Source organism: Anser cygnoides, chromosome 2, assembly GCF_040182565.1.
Source record: "Anser cygnoides isolate HZ-2024a breed goose chromosome 2, Taihu_goose_T2T_genome, whole genome shotgun sequence".
NCBI lineage: Eukaryota > Metazoa > Chordata > Aves > Anseriformes > Anatidae > Anser > Anser cygnoides.
In genome coordinates, this window is record NC_089874.1 from 15729409 (window position 1) to 15747185 (window position 17777).

The window sequence follows — 17777 nt, forward strand, 5'->3', positions numbered from 1 at the left end:
TATTTCAGCTCCTTCGGATCCTATGTGGTGTTAGCAGGACCGCTACAATGCACAAATTGTGTAAGATGCTTCTAATGCTGTGAAGGCCCCTTCAGAACACAATGGGTAACAAGTGTGTGAAAGAATTGCTTTCAGTGTCCCATCAGGTCAGTTGCTTGAACACAAAGCACTGTTGAGCAAAGAATTACAGCATCTTTGTTCTATTCTCACATTATGAATCCCTTTCACTGACATACGTGGACCCATTAAATGTGATATGGCTGCAGAAATATGAAGTCTTCCAAGATTAGCAAGAGGTATATAGGTCATTTATTTTGTCATTTCATGTAATCATTACTGTTTACAGGGGGGGGCTGAAATTCAGAACACAGTTGAACTTGGTTTACGAGAATCTTCTAGACTTAAAAGTTGAGCAGAAAAGTGATTTGTTTTGAAAAGGGTAAAAGAAGTATTGACAGGCTGTCTGAATTCCAAATTAGCCAGAAATTGCTCTGCTAATACAAGCAGAGATATTAGTGTCTAGACAACAGAAGAGCTGAGTTATAAAAAGTAAATCACGTCTGACAAACCAAGACACCTTGTTTCTTATTATAAAAATGAGAGCCATTTCATAGATGTAGTCTGCAACAATTTGATGTCAGGAAGCACTTGTGACATTGACTGTACTATCTTAAACGGTGAAGGCAAGTTGGCTTGACTTCATAGAAGTCATGTCATGACTGTAGTTTCAGCACTATTCTTGGCCAATATGCAGATATGCATGAACTAGCTCTTCCCCATCTACTTCAGATATGACAAGGAGGATAACCATGACACCACAGAGCTCGACTCTAACCACAGAGCGTTCCTAGGTAGGCGCTGCAAACCATTCTAAGTTTCGTTTGGCCATTTCTATGGAGCTATGAGTAACCAAGCTATTTTCAGTTTGAAGCTAGCTCAGATAGTTTTCCTCTTACACTAACTACAGCAGTAACCGAAACACAGGCATACTTTAAGAGGCTCTTGATGAAATACTAGTGAACAAAATCATTCTAACTTGGAGTAGAGAAGAGTGCATACCCAATAGGACAAACTGTTTCAAGTTTTACTTAAAATATTTATTAAAGATTTAGAAAAAGGATAAACAGTACATTTTGAAATGAAAATTATACTAATTTAGAATGGATTGCATATCTACAGCACACATAAATCACCAGTTATTTCTGGAATGCAAAAAAAAAAAAAAACATCTCATGCAGAAATATTTGCTCTCACAATCCATTCTCAGAAAACAAATTCAGCTTCTTTTGTTTACAGGAGTAAACTTTGGTTCAAAGGTTACTTCTTGGTGTCCTTCAAAAATAAGTATGTTAGTTATGTGCTTCTTGGTGTAGCTTAGCATTAGAGGTGATTATGTTTTTCCTGTTCATTATCTCTAAGGATAAAGGCACCAAAGCCCCCACACAAGAGGAATGGTCCCAGTTCTCCAGTTCCCAGCTGTGCATTTTCAGCATGCACATTCTTTCTCTCTTCACCACTTCTTTCCCCTCTTGCTGACAATGCTGCACCATTTCATGAGTAAGAGCTTCCTCTTTATTTCTGCATCCTCATTTCCTGCTGCTTCCATCCTGTGACCCTCCTTGAGGATTTTCTAAGTATTTTTCCACTTGGGGTGGGAGAATGCATTGAACTGGACAACTGCTGGGGAGGAGATGATGTGGATGAAGAAATAGAAAAGGAAGTAAGAAAGAAAGAGAAGAGAAGGAATGGAAACAGAAAGGGCAGCTATGAATTAAATGAGGAAAATGGAGATGTATAATTGAGCAGAACAGTGAACAGCAAAATAGAAGAAAGAGAGAGGTTCTGTTGCTTCCCATCATTTCTGAAAACTGAAATGGGTAAGAAATAAAAAATAAAAAACTACTATATTCATTATTAGTAAGAAAATTAAAACAGGTAGCTTCTCCAAAATGTAGCTAAGCTGGTAGTGTCACATGATGCAGACAAATCCTCCAAACCTTGATGTTACATTGGCAGCTAAATAGAAGAAAAATTGTCCCTCTTCATGAACAGGAGCTGCAAGCACAGGTCTTAAGAAAGCCTCTTATTATAAAATATCATCTTCAAAACATATAACTTCATGGTGTGGCTGCATCTTAAATACTGTGTGAAGTTCTGATCCCTCAATAAAAAATAAATAAATAAATACATACATACAGAGAAAGCAATGAGAGTGTACCCAAAGGTGAAATGGTTCCCCGCACCACAGCTCATGTAAGACCGTCTTACAAAGCAGGACAGAGATGGTTACTTATCTCGCATCTACATCTCAACAGTGCAGACTTCGTACAACTTTGAAGATGTTCCCTGAGTAAGTTATGGGGTTGAGATGTTCGAGTTATTTTTAAAAATAGAAACCTGAACTCTCTGTACATAAGAAAGTAAATGCCCCAAACTAAAATAGTATCCCCACAAGCAGTTTTGTTTAGAGCGTCTGTATGTAACTCCCATGACAAGATGGCAAACGTGGGCTTGGGGGTTGTTTTGCACTGTCCTGTAATCATCCTGTGTCAGATGGCTTGTCATTTTCCTAGAAAGGGGCTGTAGGGCTAAGCCACAAATATTTTCAGAATTCAACCCTTTTCAGGCAAGTTACTCAAAAAAAAAAGGGGAAGGGCAGTTTCTCCTCCGCCGCGACAGCAGGCTGACGGATCAGGTTAGTCAGGCTGGCAAGTCTGTTCTGGTAGCGGGTAAGGATGTCTGAACACGCACTGGCAATCTGAGCACAGAACCCGGGCTGGTAAGCACCTCAGAAACTGCACTGTGCCTCTCGCTTTCCCTCACCAGTATTCGAAAAGAAGTTTAAGGCAACATCTTGGCCTACATAAGGCCTACATTAATGCAGGCCTTATCTTGCAGCCAGGTCCGCAGCGCTGCAGCTCTGGGTTCCCACCCGTCCCTGCCTCCAGGTGCCTCCTCTGCAGATACAGACACAGGATCAGTGCCCTAGGCAGTGATCTTCTCAGGGCATGGATGGGAATCATGCTTGGGAGCCCATTTAAATAATGCTAATAAATTTGTTTCTTCCTAGAGAATTTCAGTCGTGACACTCGGGTCATCTTTTCCATCCTTCTACAGCATGCTTCCATCCAGAGTGTTCAAGAGGACTGAAAGATGATGCATAAAGCCTTTATCTCCGGAGTTTATTCTACAAAACAGGAAGCCTGGGATTTTTTTTTTTCCTTCTACTTGTCCAAAGGTAAGTTTTTGCTCTATTTGAGACTGTTATTCGTGATTCTAGTATAAGCTTTTAGATACTCCTAGAAAACTCCTCTCCTTTCTTGACGCCTTTTGAATACCTGTAAAGTGTTAATCCTCCTCCTTTTGTTTTCTAGCCAAACTCTGCATGTATGTATTATTTCATTTTCTTATGTATATTGTAATGAAAACTCGGGAGAATGACAGAAATATCTTAAGAAAAGTGCCTATGAATTGTATGAAACAGGCAGAGGAGAGAAACCTGTTAAATCTCCTCACAGAGAAAAAGGCTGCAAAATCAGCTTATTTCCTCATAAGAAGCAGAAAATGCATTTGGAAGCGAATCTGCAGTAAGAGAGAATATATTGTTGTTCGACAGCAGAAGAAACTTCAGCAAAGGCTTGTCTTTGTACAGCAGAAAATGTAAGAATGATTCTACCGCAGTCACTTAAGCTATTGCTGTGTCTCCAGCAATGATCAATAGCCTCGGGAAGAACCTGAGACCTGGGCGAGCAGACACTGCCGCTTCCCCAGAAGTTGGCTCCAGAGATGTGCGTGTGTGGCTCAGGGTCACAGCTCCTGCTCTTTCTGCCACTGGGGAAAGGATGCTGGCAAGCTCCAGCGAGCCAATACTTGCACCACAATTTTCATGAAGGGACAGAAAAGCACAACCCTGCTTAAAAGCTCTATTAAAATCCTTATTTAAACTAAAATTAGCCCAAGGTCTCACCAAATGATAGCATTTCTTATCTCTGTGCTTGGGTGCCATAGCAGGAACAAAGGAATTGAATCTAAAGCTAATTAGAGGATTACTTCTGAGTTTTGTTAAAAACATTGCACATTGCTGAATGTGAAATGCTGCAATAGCCTTGATTTGGCAGGCCGTGGCCAAAGCCAAGCTTTCCAAGGAAGCTTGGTGGGTGGGGGATGGACAGCACTGGTGCAGCAGAGCCTTGGAGCCCTGTTCTCAGGTACAGCTCTGAGCTGGGAGACAGACGAGTCCAGCAGCTTCTGGCTCACCTACATGTTTTCACACTAAGATGGAAAAAAAAAATGTTTTGTTTTGTTTTTTAAATAAATGAATGTACTGCAGATGGAAACTCTTTATAATCAGTTGCAGTAAAATCAGTTGATACTATCTCAGTGCTGATGTACATCTCTCCACTACTGCACACAATTTAGTGTGGCGATGAAGAAGCATACTGGAGTTTTGGGCCTGCTGGCACTGCTTGAATTTTCATAAAACCATGGGCGGAACATTTTTCCTTTCGTCCTTCCCAAAAAAATGAGACAGGAGGAGAGCCTACTGCCAGATGTGCCTTTTCGCTACTCTACAGTAAAGGATTACTGTCTCTGTATACTAAATCTAGATATTTGTAATTCTCTCTAAAAAGCTGCTAGCTCTTTTTTTCCCAATTATTTGTGTGCAAAGAATTCTGTCTTGTTTTAATGAAATCCAATTTTAAAACTGTTTTGGCAACAGTTAGTTTTGGCAAATTTAGTGAGAAAAAAAAAAATCATTGCATATCCACTCACTTAACAGTGTTAAAATGAGACAATCCCACATGAAGCATTGCTGCCCTGCCTTGCAGAATTATTACCCAGAGGAAAAGCACACCACACCTACTGTACAGTTTCTATCTTCAGAAGCCTATGCCAGGACCTTTAGGCTGCTGTTTTCTTTCACTGCCTACACAAGTGAGTATCGCAAACAATAAGAAAGTAGTTCTGTATTACTGAAATGAAAAATTAAAATAAAATATAGCATAAAAGAATTATTTAAGCTATTGGAAAAAAAAAACTGCTTTGTGATATGAAATAAAATTGTTCTATAGTCTCTGCATTTTCTTTTTTTTCTGCTGTTCTTTATACCACCATTATGTCAAAAATATTATTTGGCTGAGCTACCAAACCTTGCAGAGAACTCTAGGTTCAGGAGCTCAGGAAAAAAATGAGCCCAGCATTTGCAAAAACAGCTGCTCAGGATATTTTACAAAACCAAAATCATGCTTGATTTCAAGTAATTTCTCTTTTTGGTATGGCAATTTATCTCAGTCCACGAGGCCAAAAGACTCAAGACAAAGTAGGTTTACCCAATTACTACAACCACACTGGTAATTTCTGATAGTCATTCCTTATGGGCAAAGTGCGTGGACTTGTAAAGGACCTAAATACAATCCTCCACACAGTCAAAATGTGAAGGAAAAGACTTGGAAGCCTGTCAGGGAGGAAACTGCTGGATTTACATTTTCATAGAACCAGTGGCTACAATAGAGATGTGGACACAGACAGCAACTGGAAACAGAGCTGACACCCCCAGTTCCCCCAGTTTCCATGGAGTTTCCACCAAGCACTAATATTTTTTCAGAAGTTATTTTCCAGGAAAACAGCCAACCAGCCTGCAATACTGTTTTCAAGAAAATAATTTTCAAGGCAGGGTGAGACAACAGAATAAGCAGTCCACGGATACTAAGGGTCTAGGTTTTCCTTTAGGGTTGTCCAATTTGCCTGTTTGAATAATAATTTGAATATGGTGGTAGTCTGCTAAAAAGTATTATATATGAAACATTTCTACTTTGTACAAACAATTTTTATTTCCACACTATTTGTTCAATTTTTTGCCCAGTTTAGTATGGAAACATAAAACGTTTTTCATCCCTTGACTAGAAATAGGTACATGTACGTGAGTCCCATAACATTTGGACCCTTTAGTGGATTTCCAGCAAACTCATGAGACAAAACACAAACATTTTTGCTTGCCTGAGAGACATTTTTAGTGAAGAATGTATCTTGAACTAATAAATGGCATTTTTTTTGCTTTTCAAGGGATGCTATTCTTCCTGCTCTACCCTCAGTTCTACTCAGGCAGATTTTTAGTTCTAGTTGCTTCCATCTGGTGTTCTCAGACCAGGGGCTGAGCAGGGGAAGGGGCAGCTCAACAGATGGCATCCAGGAGATGAAAGATTTAGCCCGCAGCACCAGTAGGTAAAGAGATGGCAGGAGCTGAGCAGTGGGAAGTCCTCAAGCAGACACAGCATTTTGGGCAGCCAGCAATGGACAGAGGCTGTCAGCCTGGAATGTGGGCTTATCTGGAGGCCAACTTAGGGCCTGGGGGTGGGGATAAGGGGCAATAGGAGTAGAAAGAGGGTTGTGAAATGAAAACCTTTGGCAGACATTATGGGACATTTCCTCACTGAGATAACTCAAACCCAAGGGATAATATGAGGAAAATAGCATAAGTACAGGACTGCTGCATGATGCCAGCAGCACAGCATTATCTTTCATGTCAGAAACAGGGTGCTGTAAAACAGATATACAGCAGTCTGCATGCTCCTGCCCAAATATCCTACAGGAGATGGGAAGAACAATTTATTTGCACAATATATACTCACATAAAACTGAAGTATTAACCTAGCTCATTTAAAAAGCAAGAAAACTGTAAGGCTACAAATGACCAGCAGGACAGCCTTCAATATTTTCTTATGAACTCACTTGCTCACTAAGGTTCATGTTTGCACTAGAAAAATAATGAGCAGTGGTGGCATCCAAGAGCTGTATGGCAGAAAACATTTGAGAAAATCAAATCTAAAATTCTATCCAAAATTCAGTGTAATAAATCTCACTTATTTCTAGAACTAATAGGAACAGCAGAGGAACATGAAGCATAGGAACTTAAATGCTGATAAGAGACATGACACTCTTCTTGGTATGTCATAAAAACACTGCTGAAGAAATCCAAAGCAGAACTACTTATGTCCTGAATATAACCCATAAAGTTTAGCTTATAAAGTTTTAAGAAACCAGTAAATAGTTACTTTATTTAAATGAGTTAAATGTTGTGAATCAATAGTAAGCTAGATTCACGTTCCTTCCTTACCCAGAACCCAGCGCTGAGCCATTGGGGTACACTCTCAACCACTGGATATAAGCTTGGGAAATTAAACTTTAATACCATGAGCTGTTGGGAAGACAGTCAATGGACTCCTGCATGAAATTAACTGCATATTGCATAGTCTGTGGACGAGACCTCCTCTGTCATATAACAGATCATTTAACGCAACTGTCCTGAGATTTCCTTTTATGCATAAATCATGTCAAAGCAGGTCCTTAAGTGCTGTTTTGCTTCCTGCACTAGTCTGTCCATGATACTTCTTCCTCCAGTGATCAAAAGGCTAAATCAAATTACAAAGTATTACAAAGTCAAACTGTACCAATTATTTTTGAGTGCCAAACAAAAACATGTAATTATCTCATAACCAAGCTTTTTCTTTAGCAATAATGTCCGTGAAAAGATAAAATGATAAAAATGGCCTCGTGGGAAAAAAATATATAATAATCATCTGCTGTTAGCTCATTTTCCTGCATTCCAAGACAAAACTTATTTCCAGATAATTTCCACAGAATATTTCCACAGTGCTCTTAAGGTAGTAAGTGTGGTAGGAAAAAGAGAGTATAAGGTGATATAACAAGCTTGGTGCATGGATTTATCAGTTCTGTGTCATTTGGATTTACTCCAACAACCAAATCAGAGCAAAAGACAAACCTTAAGCAAGCCTGGAGCTGTTCCAACAGGTGAAGTCAAGATGTTCCTAAGAGTATGACTAAGATGAAAATGTCCAGATTACAAGAACAACAACCTTCATTTTCACTTCAGTCCTGTCCTTCCCAACAAAAATTCAAAAATATGCATGCAAACAATATGCTACTTATATTCGGTTTACCTCCACTAAAAAGGACAAGGTGCAACAGATGAAGTGGTTACAAAAACACCCAAGGGTTTTCCTGGTTAAAAAAAAAAAAAAAAAAAAAAGAAGACACAAGTCACTTGAAAGCCTTAAACATTTTGTATAAATAACCTGTGATGCTATCCAGAATCAGCTGAATCAGCTGAGCTGCAAGCATCGTCTGCCCCAACCATGAGCCATGAGTCAGCCTGAGTAAGTGCAGTATACTTTTATGGTACCATCACAGACAGAAAAATACAACTCTCGGCAGTACAAAAGAAGTCTCTGAAATATGGAAGGAGCATTTGGTGGGAAGGCCTTCTCCACTATTGGCTGGCAGTGAAATCAGCGGAATAAAGAAAATGCCAGCATACTTAACATATCTGTCTCCTTATTTTTAGCCCAAACAGTGGACTGAAATCAAGGCATAAAATGAAAGGCAAACCACGTTCTCTCATGCAAAACAATTTGAAACTCTTTGCACACTGCTCCTTCTGCCCAGCAGCTCTCGGCCTATGCAAAGAAGCCCTGTGGCACTTCAGACTGGGTAAACACAGTGCTCACAGCTGTTTGCGTCCCTCCCACTCACACTATGCCTAACATCCTGGCCGGTAGAAGTTATATTTGCGTTTGAACACGATAAGACTGATTTATATTAGAGGAATGCTTCTGATCAATCATTCTTGCTGAGTAGCCAGTGACTAAGTGGAAATGCTTCACAGGGAGCGCTGCCGAGTAAGAACTGAGTAAGAAGTTTATAAGACGCTGGGACTTGGCCGGCAGGCTCTAATCTACTTAGCTGATAGCATGCAACTTCCTGTCACGGCTAAAATTGGACATCCACGCGTTTCTTCCAGTATTTGGAAGAGCCCAAGTAATTGTAATTATGGAACATAAAAGGTAGGGCTCTTTGCACTTGGCTTTGCCTAGGAAAAGTCCGCTGCCAAGTACAAGCCGACTGCTACAGTCAGCAGAGAGAGATACGAAACCTTTGAGGCCCTTATCTTCAGGCGGCATGAATCACTCTGTCCACTGACTTATGGTATCGGCCTAGAAACTAATTAGCTGTCCCTGGATGAGGCAGAGCCCACCAAAAGTTTCGTGCTGTCTGCATGTAGGATGGATCACAGGCCGATGGTCTTTGTCAGGCTGTCAATAGCTACGGGTCCAGTGGGGCCGTGAAACTGGTGGAGGCAGAGATCTGCACCTTGGCCTTTGCCAAGTTTACAATCCAGCGGCCTCTGAGCAACTGATCTGCTGCTAAAGGCTCCTTGCAGAATAATTTTATAATGCACAAATAAATATTTACAGCAATAAAGCATTGCTCCTCTGATATTTGAAAAGTAATAAAAACAAAGGGTTTAATTTAAAATAAAGTTTAGACTTTTAGGATGTTTTCAATAAAGAAAAGTGCAGAAGTGCAAAAGGAGGGTTTTGGACAACTGTGCTGTTTTTTAAAAGACTTGTGTTGCCGGTAATGGCAGAAGATGTTAAATTATCTAAAGGGATATGTTTCAAAGCTAATTTAATATTTACTATTAATCATGTTTTTAAGCTTACAGTGTTGGATCTGTTTAGACAATAAAATGACAGGCCAATTTTTATTTGGGGTTCATGTTAGCTCAGTGCACTGGCATCTGAGAGAACAGCATCTTGAACCGAATATCATCTTTTCATTTTAGAGCTTTTTACAACGTTAGCATTGCAGTAATTTATTTTAAGGTTCTAGGGAATTTATTAATGCCAGCCTCAGCAATGTTTCTGTAAACCAACAAAATTAATGTATAAACATTATTTCCTCACAAGGGGAGCGGAGGGGCAGGCGCTGAGCTCTGCTCTGGGGACAGCGACAGGACCCGAGGGGACGGCATGGAGCTGGGACAGGGGAGGGTCAGGCTGGGTGTGAGGGAAAGGTTCTGCACCCAGAGGGTGGTCGGGCACTGGGACAGGCTCCCCAGGCCAGTGGTCACAGCACCGGTCCTGCTGGAGTTCAAGAAGTGTTTGGACAACGCTCTCAGACACATGGCTTATTTTTTGGGTGGTCCTGCGTGGAGCCAGGAGTTGGACTTGATGATCCTTGTGGGTCCCTTCCAACTCTGAATATTATGGTTCTACAATTCTGTGATTATATGATTCCATTACTACTTTCAGTCAAGGCCAAATTTCTGTTTATAACTTGCCTTTTTCTGTTATACAGCTTTTTTATATTTATGCATCTAAGAAAACCATCTTCCTGAATGTGTATGTTTTTCTTTGGAAAGAAAACTATTTTACACTATTTCCAATAGTGTAAAATTAATATACAAAAAAAAAAAATAAGGTAAAATAATTCCTGCAATCTCCCATGCTTGGGGCAAAGTTTTGATGTTCAGCACTCATCTGGCCCTTGAGCCACCAGAGGTATCCTTTACATTCCTGATGGCAATTTAGTAAATCGGGCCGCTTTATGACAATGGACTATCTCAGTTCACATGTATTTGATAGAAACTTATCAGCATTTGACATTTTCCAAAGCTTTGGAGGAATATTCAGACAAAGCAGATGAGGCGATCTAGAGGCTCACAGAAGAAAACAGGAAGAAGGAAAGACAAGGACGGGATAAGATGGAAGATGGATCATATAGGGAACAAGTTTTTCTTTGATGTTTTTACTACCCGAGCAAAAAGACCTAAAATTCACATTTACTGGTTTGAAGACAGTTTAATTTTAGCTAAACCTCAGCTACAGTAGAAAGGCAATGCCACATATTAAAGTATGTGGTTACAGAAAATACCACAGATTCTGAGTAAGCTGTGAGGCAAAGGGCTGAAAGCCAAATGACTTTCTACCACCTGAGCAGCGTGACATCCAGCACGGCCTACAGCTGCATTACCCTTGTAGTACTTCTTATTGTTTGCTTTTTGTTTTTGGTTGTTGTGGTACTTTGTTGCTTTTTTTTTTTTTTTAAACAAGAACTAGGCTGATGAGTCCACCTCCTCATGGTGTTCCACCTATTTCTTTTTAAGCTGTTCTAAGAATTACTTGTGATTTTTTCCACTATATTCACTGACAATTGTTTTTTCACTTGCATTCCTTGCTGGTTCATTATACCCAGGAGAAATCAGAATGGAGATTTGTGTTTGTAGCAGTTATAATATCAACTCTGGCCAGAATATCCTACCACAAAGAATACCAGCAAACAACAGGGCTTCTTACTGTAGTTTCACACCTAACATTTAATTAATGAGGTACTTAAGAGCCTGTGTGAGCAGACTGAGAAACTGATTTTTTTTTCTTGATGAGTCCAGTGAGGTAGACAATTTACTGTTGCAAAATACTGTAACTGCTGGCAGAGTCAAAGAGAAACTTGGTGAATAGCACAAAGTCAGAACTGCTTTGTATTAGCCTGTGCACAGACGACAAGATAGTGGGATAAATCAATACTCGGACACAACTGCTATTAACATCCAGACGTAACCTCTTAAGAACAAGAAAATTTATGACACTTGTGCTAGAAGGAGAACAATATATGGAGATCGTTGAGAGTTTGCAAGTGAGAAATTTTGGCTGTGAATCACTGGCATCTTAGACCAAACATTATTACTGCCAAAGCATTTTAGATATGAGTATAGGAAATAGAAAAATGAGTAGAAGAAATGATTTGAAGAAACACAGCCAGGAGAATAAGGCTGAGCATGTAGGAATGAGGAGGATAAATTGGGGATTTCAGAAGAATCTCAGCATAGGACTCTTTCTTCTACTTGACAGAAACAATATTAGAAAAATAATATTATGTTCTGGCCTTTTTTTTGCCATTGTTTTCCCCTAGAACAGCTGATCATCTTATACAATAGTGATTCCATTTGCCCACATCTCCTTTCCCAGAGGCGGCATTTCTATTTATTTACTTCAGACTATTCTTCCTGTTTCTTGCTTTCTAGTCTTGCTTGCTTACAATCTTGTTTTCCGTATAGCTCGTCTTTCCCCTTGAACACCAATGAATATAAAATTTGTCCTTACTCCTGCTCTTACGCCACAAACATTCACTGGTAGTAGATTGTTGCCCTCTCCTCCTTTTTCTGTAGCAGATGATATCAAAGTCCTCCTCTCTCATTCCTGTACCTTCTCTGCTCTACAAAAGTAATAACAACTGCATTGAATTTAAAATGTTGGAGCATGTCCCTCATGGCAAAATTGAGAAAGAAAAATTATATAAAGGAAAACTCTCACAACCCTCCTTGCATGCTTTTTTTGGGAGCAGTGGAATTCAGTTTTTCCCCTAACATGCATGAGCTGCTTCTCCAAGCAGTGGGAATCCCCTGAGAAAGAGGGAACGGAATCTGCAGGCATGTGGCCTCAGAGCCCCGTCCTCCCTCATCACAGAATAAAAGCAGCACATGGTAAGAATTAACTAACTGCTGAAACTCAGAAGGTTATTGTGCATTCACAATTATCATCCTTTGGGGATATTTCTAATATCCCATAGGCGTTTTTTCTTGGCTAATTAAACATTAGAAGATCTTCAAGCCTGAAGTTTTAAAATCAAGTTCTCTACCAAACATGCTTAATTTCAAGCAAAATACTGAGCTGGTGCAGAAACTCTGCCCTGTGTTATCATAAGCGTTTCCTTGGAACACAAATCTAAATGACTTTATTCTCTTTGTTTAAATCCTACTCACTTCCTTATTTTGGAACACGGTAGGAACCTGTGCTTCATGCCTAGGCATGGAAACCTTGTTTATGAGAGACAAAACATTTAAAAGAATTTATACATAAAATCAGTTGTCTTTGTAATGATAGAGACTCAGAAAGCAGCTTGGGAAGAAATATATCCATGTGGCAAACAAGGAATGCGTATACTATTGATAGCAGGGAAAACATACGACTGCAACAGAAATAGCTTAGCTGATTCAAAAATATGCACAAAAGGATGAGGGAGGAGTTTTGTGGGTGAAGTAAAGGCAGAAGAAGAGCCAGAGGAAGTCAGACAGACTGACGGGGCACAGCGCAGCTATAACCCAAGCTGCCCTTCAGCCCCAGCAGCCCGCTGCGTGCCTGCCCGATGGATGCCCTCTTGTCCTGCTGCCTGACAGCCAAAGCCGCAAGGTGTTCTTAAACACCGCCGAGCTGAAGGAAGGGCTTGGTGGACTCTGACCTTTTTAGCCTCATGTTAGACACAGGACTGATTAAACAATATAGAGAGCTAAGCGTTGATCATAAACCAGGCGTTAATGTATCAAGCTTGCAGCAGCTAAGTGCTGAACGTGAACAGGAGGCAGATCCAGCAGGACATTCAGTGTCCTGCAAGTGGACAGTCTTCGAGAGCAAGTCTTTGCCACCAGACTGCAATCTGCTGCAATCTTCCAGCTCGCCGTACCCGTGACTCACTTCACTGCAGCCCTCGCGCAGGGCAGGAGAAACTCACCCCAATGTAAACGCACCACTCTATATAATGGGCACATTGTACGTGGCCGATAAGCTGCCAGGTCAGCTCACTGCCTGCATCTGTGAAAAGAAGAGACAGCGGCTGACATCAAAAGTAATTACCACAACCACCTAGCACCATCGCTTCCTGCACCAAGCGAGCCCATCTTTTAATACTACGTGCTATCAGTCTTGTGGCCGTGTCTAACATCTCCTTCATTCTCTCTGCCAGAAGGCACAGCCCCGTGCTGAGCAGCCTCCAGCAGGGCCCCTCGCTCGCCGTGCACCTCCACAACCGTGACGAGGTGGCTGCAGTTCCTCAGCAGGGGCCATGGATGCTGCTCCGCTCCCAGGCCAGGGCAGGGAAGGCTGGTGCTTGCAGAGGTGGCAGCATCCCAGGAGGTCTGCCTTCGGTTTATGGTATGGTGTGGTGGTGGTGGTGTTTTTTTTTTTTTAATTTGAAAAGAAAAAAAAAAAAGTCCTAGGTAGGTTAGAAGCATTTTGAACAGGAAGGGGGAGAAAAGAAAAGAAGGGGGGAAAAGAGAAAGAAAGTAGTCCAGTCTCAGTAACACATGTTGGGGAAGAGAAGCAGTACAGATAACACTCAATGAGGCTGAGACAGGCTGAGTTATCTCATGTGGTATGAAGAAGCGAAGGGGAAAAGCCTTGTGTTACGAAGTGGTGCGATTATGAGCGAGGTGGGAAGCAGCAATGCTCCGGGGAGAGCCTGCCTAATTGTGGGCATGTAGGGACCAACATGCAAAACACAGCACTCCTCGCTGTGGCCCCAGTTGCAAAGCATCTCCCTTTAAACCCTTCGCTGAGCTTCAGGAACAGACGCAGGGAGGTGGAGAACGGCCGTGACAGCCCCCAGCTGTGCGGACTCGGGCACCCACCAGAGCTCAGTGGGTGGCAGCAACCTGCAGCCACCGGGAAACTGCAGCCAAGAACCCCACCCCAAAATGTATATATTTATACCTGTGGATAAAATGATGCGCTGACAATTGGCCAGAGATTCTCAGGCTGCAACCTGGTGCTCCACCAACCACTCGCTACTTTTCCGTGATATGTGGCTCTCTTTTGCCAATGGCTCAGATTAAAAGATAGCTAGACAGAATTAAAACATATTCTTTAATGGACTTTTATAGCAAAACTCTAGTAGGTATAAAACATAACTCCATGTAATTAAATCAGCTGTACTCACTAAGTAATATATTTTTCCAAATATACTGTAACCATTTTGAAAGCAATAACTAAAATGCTAAAATATTTTTCTGACTACTTATGACTTTTTCAATAATATGCTATGCAAACAATCATAAAAACAAGAGGTATTTACAAACTGCTTTGCTATTTCTGTTGGTATGTCTGCAGACATCACTTTGCCTGCTCTCCTGGGACAGTCTATTTTACAGCACAGAAATTTATTTCTTACATTGTTCACAGAAAATGCATGTAGATTACACAGAAAATTAAAGGCACCATTACCAAGTGACAGTGCTTACGGTTTCCTAAATATAATCCAAGTATTAAATACACATGAAGAAATAAGGGAAAAAATAGTATTGTTTTAATATAATTAAGCCGAATAAATAAAACTAAGTTAAGCTAACTGAAGTAATATAATTCTGATATTTTCCAATTATTGTATTAGTTTGACACATGCACGTACATGGAGAAGGAAGAGCCAAAAAACTACATCCGAGTCCGGCAACAAAGAACCACAATCTCTCAAAATTACAGAATAAACAATAGCTAACAGAAAGCAAATCCAGCAATATCAAACAAATCGGTGTACATACTGAGAGAATACACACAATTTCATTCTCCCTTCCCCAGTGTCACATTTGCTCACCTGTTTTCTGTAAGATGCAAGGCTGTGGATTCCCAGAAATGGTACCCACGCCTAACAGCAACCTGAACACTTCCCTGCTGCCCGCTCAGACCATGAAAACCTGCCTTTGCTTGATCACCTTCATGCAAAAATGTTCCCTCACTCTCACAGATGTTGTGTATACCACAATATGGAGATGCTACATTAAACATTTTGACATCATCTGCAGTCGCGTCTGCTGGCTCAGATACCTCCAGCACTTTGTCTGACATCTTTAGTACTTCGGAAGCGTTGGAAAATAACAAATGGCATTCGTGCACATCTGCACTCTCCAAAAGGAGTCCAGAAAGCGGCCAAATAATTCAGCGATTCTTTTCAGCCATTTGGGAGGTTTTTCCTGCCAGCTTCCTATCGCACAGTCAGCCACTGGCAACTTGACGCACAGATGTCTGCGCTGGGAGTTGCGGTAGCGTTGGAAGCACCAGTTTGCTAACCGGTTTATTGACTCCTCAGCCCCAGCAAGCCACAGCCATGAGAATGGGGGCCACATTTGCCACTGCTTGTTTGCAGTACACCATACTGTAAGTCCACTCACTATTAACATATTCTGGCAAAGCGTGATTTATTTTTTTTTCTTACAGTAAGGATGGTATACCTTGCGACATTTTTCTCCCCCAGTACTTAAATGTCTTATGGCAGATTGCTATCCATCCTGCATTTGCTTTTATTTTGTGTGATATGCCATCTTGGAAGTTTGTTTTTACAGCAGCTTGTTTCCCTGTTCCTGGCAGCATTAATAATACATGCTAAGTTAACTGCTGCACCATATGGTTCCTGGCTTCTTTATCTCCGATCGTGCGAGTTATTTCTTTGCCACTTCGGTTGTTCGGTGTTTGCTTGTGATGAAGTTGCTTGGAAAGCAACCGACAATTTCATTTCCTAACACTACGTAAAGTTGTAGAATTGCAGTTGAACCAGCATTAAAAGCTTGTTGCTGCATTAAGAGACTCCATCCTAAACAACTGCACAAAGGGAAGACACATCCGAACCACACGTGCCCGAGTAAGGAAGGAAGAGTTTCTTATTTTAAACCGCTGTTAGTGAGAAACTGGAGGAAAAAAGGGTAAAAACGGTTATCAATCTGCAGTTATCCTCCCACAATAAGCACCGGCACAAGCTCCAGCGGCAGCAGGTCGGTCCCAAAGCACAGCTGCTGACTGGGCGCCCTACGGCACTTTACCTCCCCGAAGAGCTCCAAGTGCCCCTTTTCCCTTGTTCATTAGCGGCTCCCCCCGTCGGGGGGCACTCGGAGAGGAGCAGCAGGCTCCTGCCCGGCGCTGGGGACCCTCCTGGGCTCTGTCCCGGGGCTCAGCACACGAACCCCGACCGCTCCCTGCCGCTCCCCCCCCCCCAGCCCCTCACACCCGGGGCCGAGAAGTGCAGGAGCCCTGCGTGCTCCCAGCCCCGACGGCGGGCATGCAGCTAATGAAACCCCACCAAATAAGGCGATGGCGGCTGCCACCAGGGGAGGCGAGGGACAGCGGGGACACCGGCGATCCCTGAGAGCCCGTCCCGCGCCCGGCGGGGCTGCTGAGAGGGCGCAACCGGCGCCACCCGCGGCGGCCATGCCGTGCCGTTCGGCGTCCAGCAGCGAGCCCTCCTGCCCCCCTTCCTGCCTTCCTGCCCCCCTTCTTGCCTTCCTGCCCCCCTCCTCGCCCTCCGTCCCTCCATTCTCGCCCTCCGTCCCTCCCCAAGCCGCAGCCCGGAGCGCCTCCTCCGCGCCCCCGCCTGGGGCTTGACGGCAGCGGGGAGGAATGTGTTTCCGGGGCGGGGAGAGGGCGGCCGAGCGCGGACCTTCCCCTCCCTCCCCTTCCCTCCCTCCTCTCCCTTCCCCCGCCGCCCCGCGCGCCGGGCACCCCCCCCGCACACCCCGGAGCGAGCTCGGAGGAGCGGAGGGCAGCCGGACGGGCGGACAGGACAGGACAGGACGGGACGGAGGGACGCGGAGGCAGGCAGGGCGTCCCGCCGTGCACAGCCCAGCCCAGCCCGCTCCCGGGACGCCGGGGCGCGGGGGGAGCCGCAGGCGGGCGGGCCGGAGCGCGCCCCCTGGCAGGAGCCTGCAGCGCCGCGGCCATGGCCGAGGTAGCGGGGGGACGGGGGTGGGAGCCCCCCCGGCGGGGGGTGGGAGCCCCCCGGGAGGGGATCGGAGCCCCCCGGGCGGGGATCGGAGCCCCCCGGGCGGGGATCGGAGCCGGGGAGCCCCCGGGTGGGGGTCCGGGAGGGCTCCGGTGGCGGCGGGCGGGCAGCGCGGCTCCTCCCCGCCTGGGAGCCGCCTGGCCCCGGGAGCGGGGCGGGAAGGTGCCGGGCCCAGGCTGCGGCTCCTTCCTGTGGCGGCGGGACGGCGGCCTCGGGCCTCCCCGCCCGGTGGCCCTTTGTCCGTCCGGCCCCGGGAGGGATGCGGGGGGCTCGCTTCGTGGCCGCCCCCCCCCCCCCCCCCCCCCCCGGTGTCCGCAGCGCCCCGTGAAGTTGGAGGCGCCCCCCCCCCCCCCCCCCCCCCCCGAGGGGTGTCCGCCCTGCGG

The 17777-nt window shown here is 43.9% G+C and overlaps 1 protein-coding gene and 1 long non-coding RNA gene across 2 annotated transcripts in view; one reads left to right on the forward strand and one right to left on the reverse strand.

The window, feature by feature from the left end:
- Positions 1–1472: 1472 nt before the first annotated feature.
- On the reverse strand, positions 1473–16951 carry LOC106042686 (uncharacterized). The gene is made up of 3 exons (XR_001211285.3): positions 15220–16951; positions 14343–14471; positions 1473–13445 (listed from the first exon to the last, which is right to left on the reverse strand). It is a non-coding gene; the product is annotated as an uncharacterized lncRNA (long non-coding RNA).
- A 97-nt stretch (positions 16952–17048) lies between these two features.
- The window catches only part of ITGB1 (integrin subunit beta 1), a 44636-nt gene continuing 43907 nt past the window's right edge, over positions 17049–17777 (forward strand). Inside the window, exon 1 of the mRNA XM_066991519.1 lies at positions 17049–17340. Coding sequence (XP_066847620.1) covers positions 17332–17340 — 9 coding nt within the window. The 5' untranslated portion in view covers positions 17049–17331. The remainder of the gene's footprint in view (positions 17341–17777) is intronic.